Raw genomic sequence first — 16,208 nt, forward strand, 5'->3', positions numbered from 1 at the left:
AGTGTTAAGCCTAATTGGCTTTATTTGTGGGAGTGGCGTGGGGTATATAATCACCCCTCTCCCACATCTGGGGGCGTGTGTTACGTTGGCGTCACCCACCCAGCCCTCCCTCATTTCTCATAATTCCCACTAGGGTATGCCCTCTATCAGGCATACCCACGGTCGCGGTAATTGGGCACACCTCATCCGCTAGTTTTCCCTCTTAGGTCCTCTAGATGGTCTCCTGTTTCCAGGTCGGTAAGTACGGTCAGTATTATACAGTTTGTACAGGTCCCACTCTAGGCTCTTGGAGCCATGACCACAAAAATTTTTTTGGTAAAGTGAGAGGTTTCATTACAAAGTACAATTTGTCATGCAAAAAAACAAGCCCTTATATGGGTCTGTAGATGAAAATATAAAAGAGTTATGGATTTTAGAAGGCGAGGAGGCAAAAGCGAAAATGCTAAAATAAAATTGGCCTGGTCCTTAAGGGGTTAAAATGAAAATCCAATCAGGGCAAGAAATTTATGCAGGAAATGCAAAGAAAAATCATCACATTAACATGCAATTTCCCATAAATAAGGTGTTTAAAGGCTATTCCAAGTTACAACACTTATAAATGTCAGATCACTGGGGGTAGGGAGGTGATCCCTTGTGATCTCAAGAACAGGGTACAAAGTATTTGTCCGAATGGAGCAGCAGGTCTCGCATGCGAGCCGGTACTCTGCTCACTGGCCCAGATTTATCAAACTGTGTGAAAGAAAAGGTGGAGGGATTTTCCCACAGCAACCAATCACAGCTCAGCTAACAAGCTCTGGTAAAGTGAAAGCTGAGCTGTGATTGGAAGCTATGGGAAAATCCCTCCACTTTTTCTCTCAGACAGCTTGATAAATCTGGGCCATTGTCTATAAAGCTGCTGGAGATAGTCCAGTACATCGATGCCCTCTTGCCCTCTTTTTAGGCTAAAAAATTAAAATGACTTGCATGCCAGAAAGTAAGAAAGAAAGAAAAGTAAAAGACAGAAAAGTGATAAATGCGCCAGAAAACGAGTGTAAAGCTTAGTAAATCCCCCCTTTTGTTTCCATTTCTAAGTCTTCTTCATATCACATGTTTATTTCTGTCTCCTCGCACTAGTAACTCAGTACTGAAGACTTCCAAGTTACGTCTATGAATGCTGAGCATTATTTGTAACACACTTCACTGCGAACTCCATTTCAAAGTAGAACAAAAGGACAACTAAACATTTTTGTTATCTGAACAGAATGTATAGATTACCATTTGTTTGCATTTCTACCCATGCGCTTATTATTTCAGCAGAAGCTTTTAAATCTTGGAAATTCACCAGCTTTATTTCACTCTTGAAAAAATCTCTGTTGCTATGGAGATACTGCTCCTTCACGTGGAAGCCTTCTTGAAGGTAGAGGGCATTTGCAAGATTAAATGTAAATTCTTTATTTTCTTCCGAAATGACAGCAAGCAGCTTTTGGAGCCCAGAGAACTCCTCACCTACAGAACATGAGTTGTGTATTAGTGGATTTTATTGATCAAAGTAAAGATAAAAAATGTATTATAGTAAAACTTCACACAAGAAGGTAATTCTTGCCTTACATTGTGACATATAGGGGGAGTGCACGGAGCCCTTCTTATCCTCAGTGTATAGAGCCCTGCTTGTCCTCAGTGTACAGAGCCCTGCTTGTCCTCAATGTACAGAGCCCTGCTTGTCCTCAGTGCACAGAGCTCTGCTTGTCCTCAGTGCACAGAGCCCTGCTTGTTCTCGCTGTACAGGGCCCTGCTTGTCCTCAGTGCAGAGCCCTGCTTGTCTTCAGTGTACAGAGCCCTGCTTGTCCTCAGTGTACAGAGCCCTGCTTGTCCTCAGTGTACAGAGCCCTGCTTGTCCTCAGTGCACAGAGCTCTGCTTGCCCTCAGTTCACAGAGCTCTGCTTGTCCTCAGTGTACGGAGCCCTGCTTGTCCTCAGTGTACAGAGCCCTGCTTGTCCTCAGTGTACAGAGCCCTGCTTGTCCTCAGTGTACAGAGCCCTGCTTGTCCTCACTGTACAGGGCCCTGCTTGTCCTCAGTGCAGAGCCCTGCTTGTCCTCAGTGTACAGAGCCCTGCTTGTCCTCAGTGTACAGAACTCTGCTTGTCCTCAGTGCACAGAGCCCTGCTTGTTCTCAGTGTACAGGGCCCTGCTTGTCCTCAGTGCTCAGAGCACTGCTTGTCCTCAGTGCAGAGCCCTGCTTGTCCTCAGTGTACAGAGCCCTGCTTGTCCTCAGTGTACAGAGCCCTGCTTGTTCTCAGTGTACAGAGCCCTGCTTGTCCTCACTATACAGAGCCCTGCTTGTCCTCAGTGCAGAGCCCTGCTTGTCCTCAGTGCACAGAGCCCTGCTTGTTCTCAGTGTACAGAGCCCTGCTTGTTCCTCAGTGTACAGAGCCCTGCTTGTCCTCAGTGTACAGAGCCCTGCTTGTCATCAGTGTACAGAGCCCCGCTTATCCTCAGTATACAGAGCCTTGCTTGTCCTCACTGCACAGAGCCCTGCTTGTCCACCCACACTTCCTGTATTTTGTCTCTGCAAAGAGATACACAAGCAATAGCTGCAGGGACAGCATGTTTTCACTGAATAATATACACATTTTTTAATCAATCTACAGCACAGACCAAAAGTTTGGACACACCTTCTCATTCAGAGTTTTCTTTATTTTCATGACTATTAAAATTGTAGATTCACATTAAAGGCATCAAAACTATGAATTAACACATGTGGAATTATATACATAACAAAAAAGTGTGAAACAACTGAAAATATGTCATATTCTAGGTTCTTCAAAGTAGCCACCTTTTGCTTTGATTACTGCTTTGCACACTCTTGGCATTCTCTTGTTGAGATTCAAGAGGTAGTCACCTGAAATGGTTTTCACTTCACAGGTGTGCTGGTGTGGAGGAGGAGGTGTGATGGTGTGGGGGTGCTTTGCTGGTGACACTGTTGGGGATTTATTCAAAATTGAAGGCATAGTGAACCAGCATGGCTACCACAGCATCTTGCAGCGGCATGCTATTCTATCCGGTTTGCGTTTAGTTGGATCATCATTTATTTTTCAACAGGACAATGACCTCAAACACACCTCCAGGCTGTGCAAGGGCTATTTGACCAAAAAGGAGAGTGATGGGGTGCTGTGCCAGATGACCTGGCCTCCACAGTCACCGGACCTGAACCCAATCGAGATTGTTTGGGGTGAGCTGGACTGCAGAGTGAAGGCAAAAAGGGCCAACAAGTGCTAAGCATCTCTGGGAACTCCTTCCACACTGTTGGAAGACCATTTCAGGTGACTACCTCTTGAAGCTCATCAAAAGAATGCCAAGAGTGTGCAAAGCAGTAATCAAAGCAAAAGGCTAAGAATATAACATATTTTCACAATTTTTTGTTATGTATATAATTCCACATGTGTTAATTCATAGTTTTGATGCCTTCAGTGTGAATCTACAATTTTCATAGTCATGAAAATAAAGAAAACTCTGAATAAGAAGGTGTGTCCAAACTTTTGGTCTGTACTGTATATTAAAAAAAATATATACATATAAGGTTATTATCTACATTGTATAAAAAGTTTTTTTTGTTTAAAGACAGTGCCCATGTGCCCAAAAGAAAACTTTCCCAGCTGTCCATAGCAACCAATCAGATTGCTTCTTTCATTTCTGAGAAGACCTGTGAAAAATGGAAGAAGCGATCTGATCGGTTGCTCTGGGTAACTGGACATTCACAGCATCTGGACACCGTACTCAACTTTCCGAATAAAGCTAAAAAGAAACAAAGGAACACACGCTGTTTGATCTCTCCCCTGCAAATTTTGATATTGCTTATCTACAATGTAGTACAGTACAGGTGCCTGCTTATTCTACTTGTCTTTTGAAGACAAATAGGGAAAGCAGAGATCAAAAGAGCATTTCTGTCTATTCATTCTAGTGATCTGTGGTAGTCCCAGAATTCGGACCCTCATAACCACTTGTAAAATGTCTTTATGGCAGTTCACAAGTTGTTTGAAAGCTAAGTTACACTTTAAGGCAATTACCATTATAAACTGGGACTGGAAAGGCTAAGAAGACGGCAGATTAATCAAACACAAATCTCAGAAGTATGGCATAGCTCACTAGACCTGCATATAACTAAGGTTACTGTGAAAACTCATTTACCCTAGGAAAACTCCTAAACTGTCTGAACTGTGATAAATAGTAAAAAAGGGTAACCAATACCAAACACATAAGACTGGCTTTGGGGTGAGGTAGCTGAATTTCATCCTTCTGCACTCAGTGGGGATGATCTGTGGTATATGGTAACAATTTATTCCTGAGTCCTCTGTTTATGTGAGAGTGATCAGGAGTCAGGATTACATTTTTTTGTGTAAATTAGAGAGCATAATCAATAAACAAATGTACTCTTAGGGGCCCATGCACACTATGGCATTTCCGAGCAGAGAAATTCCGCTTTGGGATACCAAGGGGATGGATAGAGGATGGATATACTGGCCACTTAAGGCAATCAACCCCTACTTAGTGTTTTGTTTAGTTACACTATGTATAACCATCTAATAGACTCCCTTAAAAAAGAACCTGTCACCCATACAGGCTGCCATTAGATGACAGATATAAAGTGTAAAATGTCAATATGAGTGCCATGAGGTTGGAAAATGATGTGAACTTTACCCTTGACTCTGACAGGAAATAAATTGTCACTTCTCTAAGCTAATAAATTGCTAGTGTAGACTCTAGCAATCTTATCCCCAAGACAACTTATCCCCTATCCAAAGGGGGGGTTCAGCCGCTGGTACCCCCATGAGCTTCAGGCCCCCCGCTGTATTGAACATTATGTACAGAATGCTGGGTTCGGGTGGCCGTCTACTCCATTCATGTTACGCCCCCTCCCATAGACATGAATAGAGGGGGCGTGGCGTGATGTAGAAGGCCTGGGTGCCGGCTCGGAAATCGCAGGGGTCCCAGAGGCTGGACCCCCGCAATCAGACATCTTATCCCCTATCCTTTGGATAGGTGATCATAAGATGTCTAGGGGTGAAGTACCGCTTTAAAGAGAAGAGTAGCATAGATTACTTTTTTAGTTGATACAATAATTAGGTCACCTAAAACTAAAATTCCGGACTTAGTGCTATTAAACAACAAGGACTCATTGTGCACTGTGTTACTATTTAGTGTAAGTTATGTGGTGAGAAAAACAATTTACATTGTTCAGTGTTAAAAAAGAAACTTGATAAAGTCTAAAAGTCAGCACACTGCCGCGAGCGTGCTGTGAATGGAGAGCGCAGTCAGTCCCATAAAGACCATTTCTCCATCCAATTTTTGAATGTATTCACCTATGATTGATAATCTGTCCAAACATGATTGCAAAACAAATAGGTTTCAGTTACAAGCTCATCTTTCTTATCTCTCCGGAGTTCTGTGCTCGGAAAAAGTCCACTGATACATTAACATTATTGGCTTTAGACAGGGCAAACCCCATTTGCTGACAGTATAAAGAAGCATTGATTAGCTACCAAAATCCATGTATAAACTACAGGTCTGGGATTAATAAAATGGAGACTCACTTTCTTGATTTCCCTGCAGTTTCAGAACTTCCTTTATTTGATGCGATGCTGTTCCTTTTGCTCCCAGTTTTATCATTCCTAGAATCAATGTAGCGCCAAGTGGGGAAAAAATAATGTTCTCTTCTGTGTCAACTGAGCGCATGGCCCGGTGTAGATCCATAGCAAATTCAGTAATGGTATCTCCCCAGAGCCTTGGAGCCACGCTAGTTATACAAACTCCAGCCAGAGTCACAACAAACAGCAGCGTGAAGGTTCTTCTCATTGTAATACAATCCTCAAGTACCCTTCTGGGTCCTGAAATGGAAACTATGTAAGACAAAAACAAAGGGCATAACTAGATTGCTATTGTCTTTTACTGTCTCCAAGCAATTTACTCAATTCATATAAAGCTACCTGCTATCCAGGCCTGAATTTAAATGTAATATTTCTCGATTATTGTGCCAGGTTTTAGTTCTTACAAATACACAATGACGTTATCTTTTTACATTATGCATTTCCATTGTAAATTTGATTCTACATTATACAAGTAAATAATGAGCCCATTATCTTTTACATGAATTTCATGGACAGTTATTGAAGGATAATGAAAGTTTTAGACTTTGCTTTTGCAGTTTTTTTTTTCTTACCTCATCTCTGCTACTTATTGGTGTCTTATAAAGTACTTACTTGTAAAACAGCTCAGCATTTCCCCCGACAAGAAAAGTAAATGTCTCTGAAACGTAGAGGGAGCTGCTATAGCATGTTTAATCTGTCAGGCCCATGATTAATTTCTTAAATGTCAGGCTATGTTTGTTGACATTGCTATCTGGAAACTTTTTTTATAGTACACAAAATCATTCTGAGGATTGTTAGTGTATTTCCTTTGAGTTTCACTATGTGGAAATATTGGTAAAATGTGGAACGAAAAAAGGATGAAGAATAATACAATGCTTTCTAGTATATCCCTTTCCAATTTCGAGGGCGACCCCTGTTTAAACGTCAGAGGCATTCGGTGCACAAACAAGATTTACTTATTGTCATGTGAATGTGTCCTGAAGTATATTCTTGCTGTATAACAGAACAGGGTTCCTTATTACCACCATATTGAGCCTTACTGTTACTTAGCTTGGTCTCTCAACTGCACTGAGATCATTTTTTCCCTACAAGGGGTGAAGTTACTTAAATCATCACTTTTCTGTGCGCTCCTAACCAAGGCATTCAGTGGTGAGCTGATCGATTTTTTTTCCCTTATATGGTCACTGTTGTTCCAAACAACTTCACTTTACGTGATAGCCTATGTTATTCCTAACATATTTGTAAGTCACTTAAATGACTACTTTCCCCAGAAAAAAACAGCTCCAAAACTCTTGGCCACTAGGTGTCTCACTTTTCTGCAATCTGCTGTTCACTGTCTGTTGTTAGGCTCAGTCCGTCTGGAAGACAGCAAGATAGAACACGGGAAGCAAGGGTGGGGCTTAGTTTGTGCTGGCGCGGAAATTCCGATTATCGTGTCTGCAGAAAGAATGAACAAGTCCATTCATTCTGTAGACTCCGCACGGAATGCAATGCTGTCTATGTGATGGCGCATTCCTGTGCAGTCCTATTGCCGGCATATTGTGCTGGCGCCTGCAGTGTGCAGAATGTCCACACAAAGATTTTCCGTGCGGACATTCCGACATGTGAACATAGCCTAAGAGGTGTAGCTGGGTGTTTAGCACTGAGAAGGGTTAAAAGCACATCCGAGGCCTGAATAGGCCCCATACCTGGGTAATGCATGTTTAAAACTACAGAGGTACATCCTAATAAGTTTGTACACAGGCACTTTGTAGACCGTGTATGTGACTACAGTACAGTTATATCCAGTGATTACAGGTGACCTCTTTACTGACTGAATTCACTTTCTGTTTTCTTCTACATCTGGCCCAGAATGTCATGGAGACTTTTTCCAGTCAGAACTTGTCTCTACAGAGTTTGCTGCCGACACATATAGTGTTTGGTTCTTTACTTTTACAGTGCCCTCCCAACCTGTTTTCCACCCTCTACACAAACCTCCCAGCTTGGTGCCTATTAAACAGAACTATCCTCTTACTTCTTTCAGTAGGATGCCTACTGCTGCTCTGGTGTCCCCTTAAAGGGTTAGTCCAGTGGTGAAAAACATATCCCCTATCCTAAGGATAGGGGATAATTTCAGATCGCGGGGGGCCCGACCGCTGCCCCCCCCCGCGATCTCCTGTACTGGGCCCCAACAGCCTGCGGGAAGGGGACGTGTTGACCACTGCGCGAAGCGGCGGTTGACACGCCACCTCAATACAACTCTATTGCAGAGCCGGAGCGCTTCCTTCAGCAATGCTTCTGTACAAAAAATAAACATTAATTCTTCAAATTTATAGTGCCCCCTTACTGTCAGAGTCTGGTGTGCCCATGCAGTAAATGTGCCCCACCCCCAAAATAGCACCTTTCCTGTTCCCATGAGAAATATGAAGCAGTACATGGCATGCACAAGTGGCACATCACATGCAGGCACAGTGAAAGTCACTACAATATGCTGTCCTTACCTGTCTCCTTTCAACTCTTGAACACAAGGAGCAATTTTCACAGTGCATCCCCCCCCTCCCCACACACACACACTTCTGCAGAGTAAGTAGGCCTGGGCAGACTATTGCACCTCTTAGTTATATCACCCTGCTATTGAAAGCAAACTCTTTGAAAAACTATCAGGGCTGCCATTTTAGAGTTTCCATAAATGATAATGTCGTCGCTGCCAAGAACTAATTTTTTTTATGCAAATGCAGTCAAATATACTGTAACACGATGGTGTATTAATGTGTGGTAAAACAGTATCAACTTTCATCTCTTTTCTATTAATTTAATCAGTATTCTGTTGACCCATAGCATTACAGTTTATTACTAATGATAAAAGTCCAGGTGGAGGCTGCGTGGAAATTCCTCCCATGCCGTCTATACCATCTGTCTAAAAAGTATACCTATTTTCTTCTTAATGTGAGTCAACAGAACTGGCAGAATGCCAAGTGGTAGAAGTTGTACATACAAGAAAAATAGCCCAAAATACATTTTATAGTTGGCAATTATCTTCAAAACTTTTTTTTAAAGACACTAAGTTTGTTAATAAGAATATAAATGCTTCTGACTGGTAAGGAAGGTGGTTACGGTGGTGATGGTTGTATTATTAAAATGTTTTTTTATAGACAACTAAATGTATGTTACCTCCCTCCTCATGCACTCAAAATACTCACCACCCCCACTCCCCTGTCACTGTCAAGTCTTCTGCTGCAGGCCTCAACATTCCTTTGGATGATGTTTTATGCCCTTCACTCGGTTGAGTGGGCAATACCAGACTGCACAAAACATTTTCCTATCCCCCAAAAAAAACATTTATACCTCGTATAGGCACATGGAGAAGTACACATACTCTATGGCCTGGCAACAATTGTTACAGGCTTGGTTCTTGTGCTGCACTATATACTGGACTGATTCTGTTAGTATATTTACATGTTTGTATCCAGAAGGTGTGGAAAAGGGCCAGAAAATGTGTGTGGCATTCTACATGTTGTACTCTACAACCACTCTCCAAGGAGGCACATCTTAACCAAGTAGAACATGCACATCTATGTATGACAGCAGGAAAGAAGGGTGTAGGAAAGATGCGTTGTTGAGCAAATAGGAAATTGCATTTAATGAAGTAATCTCATGAAGTTGAGTTATATGCGAGATGATAACACCTACAACATAACTGCATAATGGTAGAATGAAGTGATCCACTTAGGGCCTATATACATGGGCTGACGGAAGGCAAGCATTGAGTGTTGATCTTGGTGATCTGTGCTCATTTGACTTTACAAGGCTCAAACAATCGTGTGGCTGGGCCAATCGCACGATTGCTGGGTCATTAATGCAGCCCATTAAATTCAAGACTATCGCCTACACATCCTCTGGGAGATGAGCGTCCGAGTACAATAAATGAGGACACAAAAGATCCAATCATGTGACAAGCAAGGCTGGACACTGGCTCATTAACATAGGTTAATATTAGTAATAAGTGATTATTTGCCTGACAATAGGCCTATATAAAAGAGGTTTTACTCTTCTTAATGACTTATGGGGTGCTGGGATTTGCAGTAAACTTTGCACTTTGCTCTGTGTATTGGTTGTCATTATTGTGAGGAAAAATACTTTTCCAGTGTGTTGAATGCTGTCAGCCAATCGGGCAATTTTTCGGTTTGTAGACATGCATATGAATAGAGCTTGTTCATTCCTATCATGAGTAAATTTTTAGGATAGGCCTAAGATATAGAGGTAAATTTACTTTTGCACAGGTACACTCTGTACCCACAGAGGCACCTTCAGAAATGTTTTGGTCTCATCAGAAGCGTACCCTATTGGGCCCCTGGTGAGGCGTTGTAGCTAGCTAGATAACCAGGTTGGTAATTATCTTTGTAGGTAAGTAGGTAAGTAGCTAGATAGGTAAGTAGCTAAGTAGGTAGGGAGCCAGGTAAGTAGGTATCTAGGTAGATAGCTTTCAGAAGATCTTTGAGGAAAAGACGTTATCCTACAAATGGCAATGGTAAAAAAAGGAAAAATAATACAGCATAACTTAACCATTGGTTCCATAGTGTCCCCTACCTTTGTATACAAGGTATTAACCATGTGACCACCATTCATGGCTGGCCTTAGGTTACGTATGTGTCCTTTCCAAATTGCTTTCCGGTGCCCTCAAACCATTTTTATTTAATTGAAGGGCTGTGCTCTTATTTTTGTTTTGTTTTTTTACTCAGTTTCCCTGAGACTCATGTGGGCAGGAGGCCATCATTCATGGGAAAATGGATTAAACCTGCTGTCCATATGGATTTTCATGGAGCTGCAGAAGCCACATGATATCTCTGCTCAGCCAATCACTGGCTGCAGGGATTTCCAGCTTCAGTCAGTAATTGGCTGAGAGGCAATGTGATGTGGTGTCCACAGCTATGTAAAGTGCTACAGGGACTGAGACCTGGTGCCCTCACTGGAGGCTGCGAGGGTGGTGAGTAGAAGGTTTTTTTTTTTTTAACTATGCAGCCTTGGAAAATAGATTAAATAACATTTTTCAGTAGACAACCCCTTTAGGCAGCATAAATTGAAGGCTTCCATTAGCGGTGTAGGTCCAACATAAACTGCCTTATGTACAGTGACTGTATTACCTGTACATGCAAAGACAAGGATCTCTTTTGACCCAGAGGTCACTTGACACACATGACCATCTGCTCCGACGTTTCCCAGCATACTGGGAGTTGTAGTTTTGCAACAGCAGCAGGCACACTGGTTGAGAAACGCTGATCTAGTCCATCACTGTGCTGTGACTATTTGCATGCCCTCCCATCTTGCCGAACATTTTACAGAATTAGCTGAGAATGCACAATTTCTGAGAAATCTTGGGAAAATATAGATTATACAACATTTCTTTTAGGCGATATGATGCTTACATTTAGAAAGTGGGTATTTTAAGTGAATTCTACACAATAATTGAAACAAGTAGAAGTAGACAGGGCATGTTTAATACAGTATAGCAAGAAAATAGGTTGTCACACTTGTCAAGGGCTCTGCGCACCATTTAGAATGTGCTACTTTTCTATTATCTTTGTGGTTTTCTTGTTTCTCTTTATCTTGGATTCTTGAAACATTCTCTCATTAAGTTGTTTTGCTTCGAGTTCACGTTCCAATATTTCTCTTGGGAAGAGGCTTCCCTCATCAAACACGGCTTTCAGGGCTAAAATAGTGATAGAATCACATTTACATTATTCATGCGACTGGCAAGAACCCAAAAAGTCTTTAGTAACACCAATGACTGTTAACTGACCCAGTTTCACATTATTATCCTGTCTCTTATCACAGACAAGGTGACATTTTTATATGACCAAGGGCAGAAGCAATCCAAAGTGAAGAAGTTTTCAGTAAACAGAGTACATGCCATTAGCAGGATCCTTCCCTGAACACATTTCAGAATATATTACAAATAAACTCTAATCTTCAGGATTATCCTTTTAGCAAGACAAGGATTCTCATCAGTGTGTCTTTGCCATAAATATACATGGTGGATGTTCAGTTTGTTGTAATAACAAGTGGAGATAAGAATGGTAAATAAACCTCACCCCCATATCAACATGGCTGTCTTTTTTATAGCTTCAAGTAAGATGTCTTTGTGACATCCCATCTCCTTCAGCATTTTAAAGAGGTTCTCCGCTTTGGCCATTCTCTACTGGTTAGAAGGGTCCCTTGACAATAAAATGATCACTCAGTGTCCTCCTTCTGGGACTGTCAGTGATTAAAAGGGATTCCCGGCATTTAATATTGATAGCCTATACACAGGATAGGCCATTAATGTCTGATCGGCAGGGTGCTGACAACTACAGCTCCACAATGAATGGCTCGAAGCAGTTGACTTCAATCTTAATGTAGTGGTGGCGGCTGGTTACTGCAGCTCCACCCCAACTAAAATCAATGTGAGCTGCACTGCATTAACTTAGGGCCACTACTACACAATGAACGGATCAGAGGCTTCCAGATGTTTACTGTGTATGTGCCGGAGCTTCACCATTGCTGAACTGTTTATCGGCTAGAGTGCCGGGTATTGGTACTTCACTGAACAGACATTGATGGCCTTTCCTCAGAATATCCCTTAAGGGTCTATTCACACGTACAGTATTCTGCGGAGATTTGATGAGGAGATTTGATGTGCAGGATTTTCTGCTGCAGATTTCAATGTAAACTGAATGACTTGAAATCCTGCGCATCAAATCTGCACTCCAAATCTGCACAGAATACTGTACGTGTGAATAGACCCTTAGGGTCTACTCAAACGTACAGTTTCCTGCGCATATTTGATGCTGCAGATTTTATGCTGACTGAATGAACATAGCTTTAAATCTGCAGCATTAAAGGAGTACTGCAGTGACAGACAAATTATCTGATAGCGGGGGGTCCGACCGCTGGGAATCCTGCCATCTCCCGTATGGGGACCCGGCACTGCCGTGGCTCTGCGTGGCTAATGCTCGTGTCGTCAACCTCAGTGAGGTCGACAGACACACACCCTCCATTCAGCTCTATGGGAGAGGCAGGGATGCATGAACGCTGCATCTCTGCCTCTTCCATAAAGATACATGAGGGGGCGTGTTGGGCTCGGTGTCATGCTGCGGCCGAACAACTACTGCACGGGAGAGCCGAGCCTCATACAGGAGATCACGGGGGGTTCAAGCGTTCGGACCCCCACAATCAGACACTTAAGTTGTCTATCGCACTAGTAAATATGCACAGGATACTGTGTGTGTGATATCTTTCCTTCTATTATTTGGCCTGCCACAATGTATCCAATGTATCATTATTGTAAGGTTGGGTTCACACAAACGTGTTTTTATCCCCTTGGAATGGAAAGAAATATGTACAAAAAGTAAGTATTGAGGTAGACATTTTTTTGCTGTATAGCTGAGAATAGTAATTTGCACTATTGTGTAAAGCAAAACAAGTTTATGTTACATTCCCTTAAATTTTATGATACAAATCAATGGGGAATGTAAACAGCCGAACCCATTTTCAGCATTCATTTAACATATACATTTTTGTCCTTTTCGGGTAGGGTCACTCGTGCTGTATTTTGCATATTTTTTCACCCATTAAAGTCGATCGGTAACAAAATCAGCTGCAGAAAACATGCAACAAAATATGCAGCAAAATTTGGCACGTGTGACCCCCACCCTTCAGAAGTATAAAATTGTATATGTTAAATGTAAACACAAACATAGTGTGAACCTAGCCTTACTAGAATTTTGATACAACACATGATAGGTAAATCCATCTCAATACACTGTATTCCACAGATTAAACACAGATTAAATGGAGTTTGGGTAGATAAGAAAGTTGCAAAGAGTCAATACCTCCTGTTTCATTATTTGGCAAAGCTGGCAATGGTGCCTATCAACATGGCAGTAGAGTCTACCATTGCTTAAATAGAAGAGTCTATATTTTGCTGACATTGCAGGGAACATAACTCTGTCTGAAGAACTACAGGGTATTGTCATATTGTTAAAGAGTACCTGCCACCATGTTGATCAGCATTTTTTAGCTTCTTGCTCATTCCCCCTCTTGATTGCTTGTCCCCCGATGTATTTCTTTTTTCATGTCGTCACATAGTTTTGCTGTTTTTCTCTTTTACTTCTTGCTCACTGCCTGTGAGCGTTGGCCGTCTGGAAGGGGCATTCCCCAGCAGGCAGGCGTGGTTCAGCTGAAGCCTGCTGGGTAAGACTTCCGCCCTTCTCTGTTCTATGCTGTGCATGGGCTCAGGAGCACGCATAGAACAGGGAGCCAATCACGGCAGGCAGGCTGTGATTCCCCTCCTCTCTGCTATGCATAGCATGAGGCATACAGAGATGAGCGTGATCCCAGCTGTCCTGCCTGCCGTGCACAGCGCTGAATCAAGAAACCATCAGTAAGATGGTGAGTGTAATAAAAATAAAACTCACTCTGTCCAAGGACCATCAGCACTGCAGTGAGTGCTGACGGCTGGCTAACATTGTTTCTCAGTGGGGCGGGGACAAGAGGCACGTGGCAGGGGCAAGAGGCGATTACTACTATACCCAGTGCGCGGTGCACACAGTCTTGCTCCTGCCTGCCTGATTGACAGGCAGGATGAGAGCTGTGCAGGACCACGCTGATGTCCCACTCCACCCACACTTCTGGACTTCTGGACTGAAGAGTGACCCCTAGTGGTCAAAATTTCAAGTGTAAAAAAAGACATCAATATAGTGATTTTTTTTTTTACAGAAGATAAATTACAAAGATGAATACATTTACATCAGGAACAATAAATTAAAAGTTTTATTTGATGACAGGTACTCTTTAAGTTTGGGCTAAAAGTGATCTGGGTGCAAGGCTCGAAAAGTCAGACACATACCAAAACCAAAGCTGAGGGTTATTAATAACAATGACAGACATTTATCAAGCGATTTAGTAACATTTTTTAAATAAAAATGTCGCACAAATGTTGCACCTGCGACTACGCGATTTTTTGTGCGACATTTTGACTGGAAAGTGAGAAAAGCAAGTTTTCCAAAACGTAACTACGTAGTAATAATTTTAAAATGGTATACAGGTAGTCTGGTATTCATTAACTGCGACAGTCACAACTGCGCAAAAAAAAGTCGCAACAAGGTTAAAAATTGACTAAATTTACTTCAGCTCAAACATGGAGCAGAAAAAGCTACTACCAAAGTAAAAAAGGAAAAATTGCTTACGTGAAAGAAATTTAGCAACAGACTAAAAACCAGTTGATAAACAAGTCACACATAAGCAAAAAAAAAAGTAAAGAAAAAAATTACTAAAAAAAGGAATACCGTATATACTCGAGTATAAGCCGATCCGAATATAAGCCGAATATATTAGCTAACTTCACCCCAAAAACCCAGGAAAAGTTATTGACTCGACTATAACCCTAGGGTGGGAAATACATCATCCCCCATGTCATCATCCCCCCCTGTCATCATCCAGACCCCTCGTCATTAACACCCCCTTCATCATCACCCCTGTCATCATCACCACGTCATCATCACCCTCATATTTTCACCCCCGTCATCATCACCCCGTCATCATACCCCTCGTCATAATCCCCCCCCCCCCCCTTTATCATCACCGCCTGTTAATCCCTTCAATGACAGTCAGTGGTCTTCAACCTGGGGACCTCCAGATGTTGCAAAACTACAACTCCAAGCATGCCCGGACAGCCATCGGCTGTCCGGGCATGCTGGGAGTTGTAGTTTTGAAAAATCTGGAGGTCCACAGGTTGAAGACCACTGACTGTCATTGAAGGGATCATCCAGAACCCCCTTTAGTTTTCTACTCAGCTCCCTGAGCGGAGAAGAGGGCCTCCCGGTGAAGATGGACAGCCGGGAACGACTAACCCTCCCCACCGGACGGTCCCTTCAGCATAGATGGCCCGGATCAGCTCACCCTTCCTTCCCACCGAGGGGAGGTGAGTAGAAAACTAAAGGGAGGTCTGGATGATGACGAAGGCCCGGTGGTCTTCAACCTGCGGACCTCCAGATGTTTCAAAACTTCAACTCCCAGCATGCCCAGAGAGCCGATGGCTGTACGGGCATGCTGGGAGTTGTAGTTTTGCAACATCTTGAGGTCCGCAGGTTAAAAACCACTGAGAAGTGATTGACAGGCGGAGAGTTCACTCGAGTATAAGCCGAGGGGGGCGTTTTCAGCATGAAAAATCATGCTGAAAAACTTGGCTTATACTCGAGTATATACGATACATAAGGAAACACTGATAAATGTCCCCCAATGTCATTACCTAGTAGAAAAGAAGCTCATTTCATGTCACACGTTTAATGCTATATTATGGCTACATTACGATTACTTACTTTCGGTGAAGGTAGGGAATTGTACAATATTAGATGGTTTTTCTTCCACCTTCTCTCCAAAGTATTTGTCAGGATTTAAAACAAAATCGGGCTTGCTCATTTCAGCGGTTTCACGCAGAGAACCCATGTTTAACAAGCTGAAGGTACCTGCCATGAGTTACAGCGAACAATCATTAAAGTGACTTTGTAGAGTTTTACCAAGCTTCATATTAATCACTGCAGCAAATGTTCAATCCCAAATACAGCACAGTCA

The 16,208-nt window shown here is 42.4% G+C and overlaps 2 protein-coding genes across 3 annotated transcripts in view; both read right to left on the bottom strand.

The window, feature by feature from the left end:
• SERPINI2 (serpin family I member 2) overlaps positions 1–5,864 on the bottom strand; it is a 64,158-nt gene extending 58,294 nt beyond the window's left edge. Inside the window, exons 1-2 of the mRNA XM_056565103.1 lie at positions 5,568–5,864; positions 1,255–1,485 (exon numbers count right to left, since the gene is read on the bottom strand). Of these exons, the coding sequence (XP_056421078.1) occupies positions 1,255–1,485; positions 5,568–5,829 (493 nt within the window). The 5' untranslated portion in view covers positions 5,830–5,864. The remainder of the gene's footprint in view (positions 1–1,254; positions 1,486–5,567) is intronic.
• Positions 5,865–11,086: 5,222 nt separating this feature from the next.
• Positions 11,087–16,208, bottom strand: part of WDR49 (WD repeat domain 49) — a 117,938-nt gene continuing 112,816 nt past the window's right edge. For both annotated transcript variants that reach the window (XM_056565094.1, XM_056565093.1), the window contains 2 exons: positions 15,956–16,102; positions 11,087–11,307 (listed from right to left, as the gene is read on the bottom strand). In XM_056565094.1, coding sequence (XP_056421069.1) covers positions 11,162–11,307; positions 15,956–16,102 — 293 coding nt within the window. In that variant the 3' untranslated portion in view covers positions 11,087–11,161. The remainder of the gene's footprint in view (positions 11,308–15,955; positions 16,103–16,208) is intronic.

Source organism: Hyla sarda, chromosome 3 (genome assembly GCF_029499605.1).
Source record: "Hyla sarda isolate aHylSar1 chromosome 3, aHylSar1.hap1, whole genome shotgun sequence".
NCBI lineage: Eukaryota > Metazoa > Chordata > Amphibia > Anura > Hylidae > Hyla > Hyla sarda.